Genomic DNA, 9,722 nt, shown 5'->3' on the forward strand with positions numbered 1-9,722 from the left:
CTATGAGTTGGAATCGACTCGACAGCAGTAGTTTTAGTTTTATATATATAACATATACATGTATATGGGGAGAGTGTTGAAAGTAAATGCGTCAAATATTAACAACTGGTGAATCCAGATGAAGGGAATACAGATGTTCACTGTATTATTATCTTCTCCGTAGATTTGAAACTGTCAAATAAAAGTTGGGAAAAAATTAATTTGGGGAATTATTATGTGAACACCTGTACTCATAAGCAGGTGAAGTCTCATTGGAGTCCTACCTGAGAATATTATGTTTCATGGAATCATGCGTATCTGCACCATGGCCCAGTCTAGAGGGAGGTAAGTGAGGTGCTAAATCCCAGTCCTGATCTGTACCATAGATTAATTTCTATCCCTAGAAATAGGACAAGTTGTTGATTAGGATGGGGACAGTGCCAATGAAGTGCCTAGTTGAATGCAGAAGCTGAGAGATCACCACTGGCTTGGGGTATATCAGTGAATTGTCATTGGCCTAAGGTTAATGAGACTCCACAGCAGTGGTTTTCAACCTTAACTGTACTTTAAAAAAAAAAACTCTTGCCTGAATCCTACCCCTAGAGAGTCTCATTTGTTGTGGGTGTGGTTTGGGTATGGCCTGGACATTGGAGTGTTTTGAATCTCCCCAGGTGATTCTAAGGTACAGCCAAAGTTGAGAGCCACTGCTCTACATGTGGCCTTACAGAATCTGAGTAACGATAAAGGAATTGGTGAGGTTCTTAGGGAGGGTAGGTCTTACCAGAGTTGAAAGAGACTTTTTGTTTTTCTTTGAGACCCAGAGAGATTCCAGCAATAGGAGGAGCCAGGAAAGAGTTCTCATATCATGGAGATTGGAACTTTTTCTCAAGAGCAAGGGGCTTTATATTAAATACACGTGTACAGAAGCACTCCAATATCCCCAAACCTGGAGCCCCCAGAGGGATGGGCTGAATCACTGTTGTAGGTTGTAAGCATTAGAAATGACTACTCAGCCTTTTGAGGAAACGGCAAGGTACAGAAAACTAAGAGTATCCTCAAGGAGTTGGGTTCCAACCCCAAGAAAGAGGCTTTTGAATCTTGGTTAAAACATGCTACAGAAATGTTGCAGGAGTGGCAGATATAATAAAGGGAAAAATTCAGATGGTTTCTGTCATGGATTGAATTATGTCCCCCCGAAAAATGTGTGTATCGACTTGGTTAGGCCATGATTCCCAGTATTGTATGTTGTCCTCCATTTTGTGATTAGGATTAGGGTGGGATTGTAACACCACCCTCACTCAGGTCACCTCCCTGATCCAAGGTAAAGGCAGTTTCCCTGGGGTGTGGCCTGCACCACCTTTTATCTCTCAGGAGATAAAAGGAAAGGGAAGGAAGCAGAGAGTTGAGGACTTCATACCACCAAGAATGTAGCACCAGGAACAGAGTGCATCCTTTGGACACAGGGTCCCTGCACCTGAGAAGCTTCTCAACCAGGGGAAGATTGAGGACAAGGACCTTCCTCCAGAGCTAACAGAGAGAGAAAGCCTTCCCCTGGAGCCAACACCTGAATTTGGACTTGTAACCTACTAGACTGTGAGAAAATAAATTTCTCTTTGTTAAAGCCATCCACTTGTGGTGTTTCTGTTATAGCAGTACTAGATGACTAAGACAGTTTGTGAAAGCATGGATAGAGACAGTGGTTATCCCAAGGGAGGGAAAAGCCAGGTTCTTGCAGGTACATGAGTTTCTCCTGAGTGGCAGGTTATTTCTAGGATCTGTCACTAGGTAAGGGCTTTCTAGAAACAAAAAGTAAACTCAAAGTGGGAGAAACATGGGTAAGCAGTACAGTGGCCAACTCATCCAGTTTTCCTGGAACCTTCCTAGTTTTGGTACTGGAATCTGTGTCCCAGGAAACCCAGGACAAACTGAGATGGTTGGCCACCCTGTTAGACAGGAAACCTGATTCATGAGGAGCTCCAGGAGTGGAAATGCACCAGCGTTGGTTCCTCTTGAGGCAAGGGGCCAAACTTTTATACCTCCATGCAAAGAAGTTAACTCCTGCAGGCTGAGGACAATTCGAGCAGTCAGTCTCAAAATTAGAATGCGTCAGAATAACTTGGAGGGCTTATTAAAACAGGTTTCTGGGCTCATCTCCAGAGTTTCTGATTCAATGGTCTGAGGTGGGCCTGAGAACTTGTATTTCCAAAAAGTTGCCAGGTGACACTAAGGCTGCTGATTCAGGGACCACACTTTGAGAACCACTGCTTTAGAGAAGATAGTTGTGAAACTCTAGCAGCCAACACTCACAGAATCTGGTAAAAGGTGTTTGAGCAGCATCGACTACAGGTACTAATTTGGCATTTTCTTCATGAAGGCACACACCAGGAGCTACAAGCTGAGGCTGCACAGACTACATTCTTAGGCCAAACTACCTAGATTCATAGTATCCTGTGTTATTTCCCTGTTGTCATCTCCCATCTTCTGCCAAAGCATTGTTGAAACATTCTAATTTATCTCAGCCTTGCTACTCAATTTCAAAAGAAGGCTTTGTCAGGTACATGATGCTTTGAAAAGGGTTCACCTTCACCTCTATACACAAGTACAGTGGGGTCAGTTGTAATGAGTGGAAAGTCTTCAAGATGGAAATAAATATTTGGGGGCAAGAATTCTAGAAGGCCAAGTTGGACGTTCTGTTTGTTTTCGTAATAAAAGGAAGATGGCTTTTCATGGAAACTTTTAATTTCACAAACCCCATGGGAACCCATAGCGAGCAGACCCCCCCACACACACACTCCCAGGGATCACCACCAGGTAAAGAGGAATGTGTAGAAGTAATTGGCCGCCTTGCCCCTGTATGGGTAGCGCTTATAAGATACCTGGTACCCCTGGGCCTCAATGTCCATCTTCACACAGTCCAGGAGGTCACTGATGTCTGGGGCTGCCTTCCAGGGACCAAACTTGACCACCGACTTCTTGTTTGCCTCCTCCAGGGTTCGCAGAGCGTCCATGCAATGTACAGCATCCTCTTCGTTGCGAATCACACACACCAGCACAGTGGAGCTGCGTGCCGCCATGGCCTCAGCGCGTGCCAGGCGCACCATGAGCTCCAGGTTCTCGCTGTAGCCTGGAACCCGCAGCAAGAATTGCTTTCGAGCCACCTGCTCTCCAAAAATCTTCGGAGTATCCTCCAGGAGCTTGACCAAAGGCTTTATTTCGTAGAACTGAGCTTCCCGGTACACCTCTGGGATATGCTGAGTGGGCAGCTGCCCACTCCGCAGGAAGTCGAGGATAGGTCCAAAATAGGTGCCTGAGCGATCGATGAAGAAGCGGCCCTCCGAATCCATGCAGGCCTTGGCTGAACTGGAGAACATCTCTGCCAGCTTTGAGCCAGGGAGTTTTCTCAGGGTGCCCACAGTGGTGGTGTAGAACTCACCCCCCACGTTCAGCTCCACTACAGGAGACATCTGGAGGCACAAGAGGCAAAATCAACCAACAGTGCCACCTCCAGGAAGCTTAAGACTTATTTTCATCCAAAGAATAACCTGGTACAGAACTTAAAACCAAAAAAACCAAACCCCTTGCCATCCAGTCGATTCTGAATCATAGTGACCCCATAGGACAGAGTAGAACTGCCCCATAGAGTTTCCAAGGAGCGCCTGGTGGATTTGAACTGCCGACCTTTTGGTTAGCAGCTATAGCTCTTAACCACTACAGCTACCAGGGTTTTCATACAGAACTTAGGGGAGCCATAATGATTGGCTTCAGCTGTTGGAAGGCCCATCTTAATGAAGAGGGCTATATTTATGCTGTATAGCTCCAAAGGGTGGGCATTTTAAGGAGGAAAAAGATTTCAATTTGATACAGGAATACTCATTCGAGCATTTGAGCGTTCTCCTTTAGGTCACAGAAATGTTAGCTAGAAAAAGCTTCTGTAGAAGCAAGTCTTAGCCATGATAACAGTTCCAAAGTCTCTGACAAGGCTTTTTCCTTCCCTAGGCGTCAGTTTCTGCATTCACAAAATTGGGATATGGAACTGCTGTGAAGTCAGGAGTTCCCAACCTGGGATGCTCAGATCTAAGATACAGTCAATGCGTGTGTGTTGCGGGGGGGGGGGGGGGGGTGGTTAGTTAAAGCAACATTTCAGAAAGGCTACAGAAACCACACTTTTATTCATACAGTAAGAATTTCTTAGGTACTTACTGTGCGTCCCCACCATGTGATGAGAGTTGGGAATAGAAAGCTTTATTTCATACGGGTCAGACGTTTTGATTAGCATTTGGCTATGCCCCTGGTTGACTAAAAAATAGAATTTGTTTGATAAATGTTTTGCAAAATGCAGGCCTGTAGTGGGTAAATAATGAAGGGAATATTCTAGGAATATTCTTGGTGATGAAACAGTGGGTGTGAAACTGTTTTGCAAATTGTAAAGTGAGGTGAAATATAAGCTGGATTTAACTGTTCAACAGAATTTTTAGTCGCCTCCTCTCTGCACCAGACCCTGGGCTGAGCACTAAGGATGTGGGTGAGATAGGTGTGGTGCCTGCCCTGAAAATGACAACAGGGAGAGGGATACGGACATAGACTGAGAGCTTGGGCTGCAGCGTTCAGGAAAAACTAAGTGCTGCCACATGGACCTGTCAAAAATACCAGAAGACAGTATAATAATTGTTACACAAGAGATGATACATAAGTTGTTATTCTTATAAACCAGATTCCTAAACAATTTTTGTCATTTGAAATTCACTTACTCCTGTGTCAGGCATCTGGGACCCAGTGATGATCAAGCAGGACACAGTCCCTGCCCTCACAGACTAGTTAACTTTGCAAAGTGCTTTATGTCAAGGCAGTAGTGACGATAATAAGCACCCAGGGGCAATCTCTAAGTTGTGCCCCACCCCTCCGATTTCAAGATGAATAGACATTGATAGTGGCTACACGTCAGCAGAAACGCCTTTCCCCTTCTTGTTCCTTTCCCCTTCTTGTTCAGCTGCCTTGGTCAGGTGCCTTTCATGTTTGTGGCACCTCAGAATGTCATTCCGTACCTCGTTTGACGCCCTCTTGGACTTGCACCAAGGGGAAAGTGTCCCCTTCTGCCCCCACACTACACCTCTGCTTTACATATATTATCTAATTCAATCCTCACAAAAATCCTGTGAAGAATGTATTAAATTTCCATTTTACAGATTAAAAAACTAAGGCTTAAGGAGGTGAAGAAAGTTGACCAAGATCAACCAGCTATCAAGTAATGGTCTCGGAATTTGGATTCAGGTCAGTTTGACTCCAAAGTTTGCACCCTTAATCATTACATAACTACCTTTCAACCTTCAAATACCTCCACCCATTGTTCACTTAGGCACTCATTCATTCAACAAAACGTTACATGCAAGCCTTGTGCTAAGCAAATGACTAGGACATAGTCCCTGACTGCAGGAGCTCACAGGGGAGCCAGGGAAACAGATGGCTAAATATTTAGGTGCTGAGAGGGAAGGCTCAAAGGTAGGAGGGGATTTTGTGGATGTGTGCTGGAGGTTGTCAAGAAAGGTTCCTAGGGGATATGACGGTTGCTGCTTGCAGAAAAGATCCATGTGGTGTTAGAGGGAAGGCTGGATTTCAGACCTGGAGATTCCACCATAAGTCACTGCAGGGCTGGAGATGGGGACAGGGCTTAGGAATGTCCTTCACTCTGTCTTAGGTGTGACCTCATTCTCAACTGGTCTGTGGGCTCTACCTCTAAGATTAAAGTACTGGAATTAAGAAAGCCAAAGACAGCCAAATTGCTGGGGAGAATTGAGTTGCCATGGCAACAGCTCCTACCAGGGGACAGTTCTGCAGACTGGAGGGGAGACGGGAGAGGAGAGGATGCATTCTGACAATAACCAAACAATGTGCAGTGCGGAAAATAAGCCCAGAGCCTGTGATTCCCTCTCTCCCATAAAGCTTAAGGCCCCTTGGCAAAGCTGCTGGGTTAACCCTGAGGTCACCTCTGTAAAGCAGGCAGTTAAATGTGAAATCACAGACTTTAACCCTTGAATGAACCCATGAGTTCTCAGCCCTCATGTTGCACTAAAAGCTCACAGGCCCTCTTAATGTCTCCATATACAGACAAATTGAAAGCTCAGAGAGAAGAAGCAACTCGTCCAGGGTTACACAACTATGAAGTAATGAAGTCATGGCTAGGATCAAACCCAAATCAGTCTGACTCTGAGTCCAGTGCTCCAGTACAGCATTGGCGCTGTACCCTACCCCTTCCCCTCCCAACATTCGGTCCCAGTTCTGCTAATAATTAGCTGTGTGCCCAGGCAGTTCACTTTCCCTCTCTGAGTCTAAGCTTCCTCATCTGTGAAATGGGGAGGAGAAGTGGACCAAGAAAACTCTAAGTCTGTTCAGCTCTGCAAGTCCAATGAATCCAGTCACTTCAAGTTATTTCTGAAGCTAATTTCCAGATGTTTTGCAAAATAGCTTCTGGCCCTGACATCCTCAGCTCCTTCATTTTTGATCAAACTAGACATCAGCCCTGTTCCCAAGCTCCTTAATTCTGTCCCTCTTTTCTCTCCTTTTCCCCAAAAACTCCAGTTCCTTTGCCAGTACTGGCCTGAGGACACAGGGACGAACCAGACAGTCCCAGCTTTCACCCAGTTTCCGTCTAAAGGATCTGTACACGTTTGCACACCACCCCCAAACATTCATACACTTCCTTAGGCACCCTCAGCTGAGGTCAATGGGGGGACATCTCTCCTTATATGTCCCCCAAGCTCCTCAAGCCTAACCTCTTCCACTGTTCCCTACCTCAGTTGTATGAACCAGAAACAGAGACGTAATCTTGCATTCTGCTCCCGCCTTCAGGCACCTCCCTCCCTGAGCAGTCAATCACCAAGTCCTGCAGATTGGAACTTCCTGGTCAGTTCCATGACTCCCTGTTCCCTCTAATGCCCACCCCTAATCCATTCTCCACTCTGAAACTAAAGTACCTGTTCTCAAGTGAAAATCTGATCCTGTCACTTCATGCATTAAACATTTCAGTGACATTTCGTTCTTTCCCAGATAAACTCCAGACTCCTTAACAAGGTTTAAAAGGCCCTTTGTGACCTGGCTGCTGCTTCTGCCTCCAGCAATCAGCTACCGGAACTTCCAGCTGTCCCCTACCTCCCACCCATCCAGAGTAGGCTGGGCCCCTTTGCCTCCAAGGCTTCATTCACTTGCCACCCATACTCCCTTCACTTAGCCCACTTATCCTTCAAGCTAATTCCTCCAGGAATCTTTCCAGGTGGGCTGTCTCCTCTGTGATCCCAGAGGGCCCTGTACTTCCACTGTTTATTCTCTTATAATTTCCTGTTTGTTCATCTGTATCCCCCATTAGACTGTGAGGTTCTTCAAGGGAGGGAACTACCCCCGATTCATCATTATGTCACCAGTACCTACCGCAGGGCTCACACTCAGCGGATGCTCAATAAATGTCTGTTGAATTGAACTGAGCTTATCCCCAGCCCTGATTTATAGGAGCACTTGATATCCCTGGGTGGCCAAGTGGTTTGCGATCAACCACTAGCCTAAAGAGTTCAGCTGCTAACCAAAAGGTCAGCAGCTGCTCCTTGGAAACCTTATGGGGCAGTTCTACTCTGTTCTATAGGGTCGCTGTAAGTCAGAATCAACTCAACGGCAATGGGTTTGGGTTTTTTTTTTTTTTTTCTTTTCTTTTCTTTTCTTTTACTAACCTAAAGGCGGTCGAACCCACCCACTGGTTGAACCCACCCAGCGGTTAATGGAAAAGGTCTGGTGATCTGCTTCCATAAAGATTACAGCCAAGAAAACCCTATGGAGCAGTTCTACTCTGTAATACATGGCATCACCATAAATTGGAATTGACTCAACAGTAATGGGTTTTGTTGTTGTTGTTTGGTATGGTATTCTGATAAAGACCTATCTTGTCCTACCTAGCATCACCTGCACGTTCTGGCTTGCTCCCTGCTGGCTAATTCATTCAGACATTTATTGAGCACCCAGGGTGCCCTGGCACTGAGCAGACTTTGTAAACAGCTAACAACAGGGTAAAGAGCCATACTCTCCCCACTGCTGGACCTGCGTTCTCTTCCTTCAAGTCTTCAGGATACCACCTAGCCCAGAAGGGAGAACTTTCTGCTTTCCCCACATTCCCCCTACCCACGCTCTGGGAGGAGGCAGGCAGGCAGGGGTTCTGGGACCCAGGCAGAGGCAGGCTGGAGACTGGTGGTGTTGGGTGGCAAGGAGAGCAGGCAATCCTCTGGCCAGCTCTTAGTTGGATCTGCTTCTCTTAGTGGGAGGAGAGGTGGGACAGAAACAGGAGAAGAGAGGTGGACAAGAGACAAGCCAGGAGCCTGAGAGAGGAGACACACAGAGAGCAACTGCAACAAAGGCAGAGAGGAAGGAGACAAGCAAAGGCAGCCAGGAAAGAAAGGGCGAAGAGCAGAGGCTGGACATATCCGGGAACAGGAACGAAAACCGAGGCGCAAAAGGAGAGAGATCAAAGCATCAGGGACAAGAAAGGAGAAAAGACAGCGCCCAGCTAGAGGTGTAGACAGAGCGCGCCAGAGGCGGGGGGACTCAGACCCGCGAAGCTGGACAGGCTGGGAAAACAGGAAAAGAGCGAAAGAAAACAGAGGCGGCGGGAAAGGCGGCGCTTGCCCGCCGAGCCCGCGCACTCACCGTCGGCGGACCTGCGTGGGGCGCAGCCAGGCCGGGCCGCGGGGACCGGGGCACCGGGGTCAGGCTCATCCTGGCGCCGGCGGCGGCTTGCACTACAGGGCCCGGCCATGAGCGTGCTCCTGTGGCGGGCGGAAGTACACCTGTCTCCCCGCCCCGGGGCTGGGGAGGCTGGGCCCAAGGTGTGCTTAAGGCGTGTGAAATTGGCCTGGGCTTGACGTGGCTTGAGGTGAGACCCTAGGCAAGTCATTGCCACTTTCTGGGCCTCGGGCTTCCTGTCAGTCAAATGAAGGGTGCAGAGGAATTGACATTGCCAGCCAGATACTTTCAATTTACTACAGTCTTAGGGGGAGGTGAGGGGTCAGCAACGCCATTTTACAAATGAGAAAAGCCAGGTTCAGGGAGGTAGGGTGGCCAGTTGGTAGACAAATAGCCTACCTCTCAGAGCAGCCGCTAGGAGTGTAAAGCATGACAGATGATGAAAAGAGCTGGGGACCTGTTAAAAACGCAAAACAAACCATTGCCATAGAGTCGGACTCTTGGTGACCCTATAGGACAGAGTAGAACTGCCCCACAGGATTTCCAGGGTTATGATCTTTAGGAGATCAGACTGCCACATCTTTCTCACGTAGAGTGGCTGGTGGATTCCACCCTCTGACCTTTTGATTAGCAACCAAGCACTTAACCACTGCGTCACCAGGGCTCATTATAGGGACCTCTTATGTGAGGTTATTTTGCTTGTTAAAACATAGCCCTATTAAAAATAATAATAATAATAACCCTATAGGAGGGGGAGAATAACTCCCCACTGCTAAAGTGTGGGCTGTGCATAGTGACTTCTTTCCAAAGAATGCAGCAGAGAAAAGGGGAAAGAGAAGGGTAACTTTATGTGGAGAAACCTGAGGAACACTACCTCGGTCAGGCGATCAAGGTCAAGATCAGCAGTCATAAATCTTGTTCATAGTTTGTACCCTTGATCTGTTGTGGTGAACATGGCACTTTACCTCTGTGATTGTTCTCTTAAAAAATCATAAATCCAGTGTTAATGATGAGGAGAGCATCACACA

At 47.1% G+C, this 9,722-nt stretch overlaps 1 protein-coding gene across 1 annotated transcript; it reads right to left on the reverse strand.

The window, feature by feature from the left end:
* Positions 1-1,618: 1,618 nt before the first annotated feature.
* On the reverse strand, positions 1,619-8,897 carry KCTD14 (potassium channel tetramerization domain containing 14). The gene is made up of 2 exons (XM_003418518.3): positions 8,659-8,897; positions 1,619-3,443 (listed from the first exon to the last, which is right to left on the reverse strand). The coding sequence occupies exons 1-2, from the start codon at positions 8,725-8,727 to the stop codon at positions 2,781-2,783; spliced, it is 732 nt and encodes a 243-aa protein (XP_003418566.2). The 5' UTR covers positions 8,728-8,897; the 3' UTR covers positions 1,619-2,780.
* Positions 8,898-9,722: the final 825 nt, after the last annotated feature.

The sequence above is a fragment of the Loxodonta africana genome, chromosome 7 (genome assembly GCF_030014295.1).
Source record: "Loxodonta africana isolate mLoxAfr1 chromosome 7, mLoxAfr1.hap2, whole genome shotgun sequence".
Taxonomy (NCBI): Eukaryota; Metazoa; Chordata; class Mammalia; order Proboscidea; family Elephantidae; genus Loxodonta; species Loxodonta africana.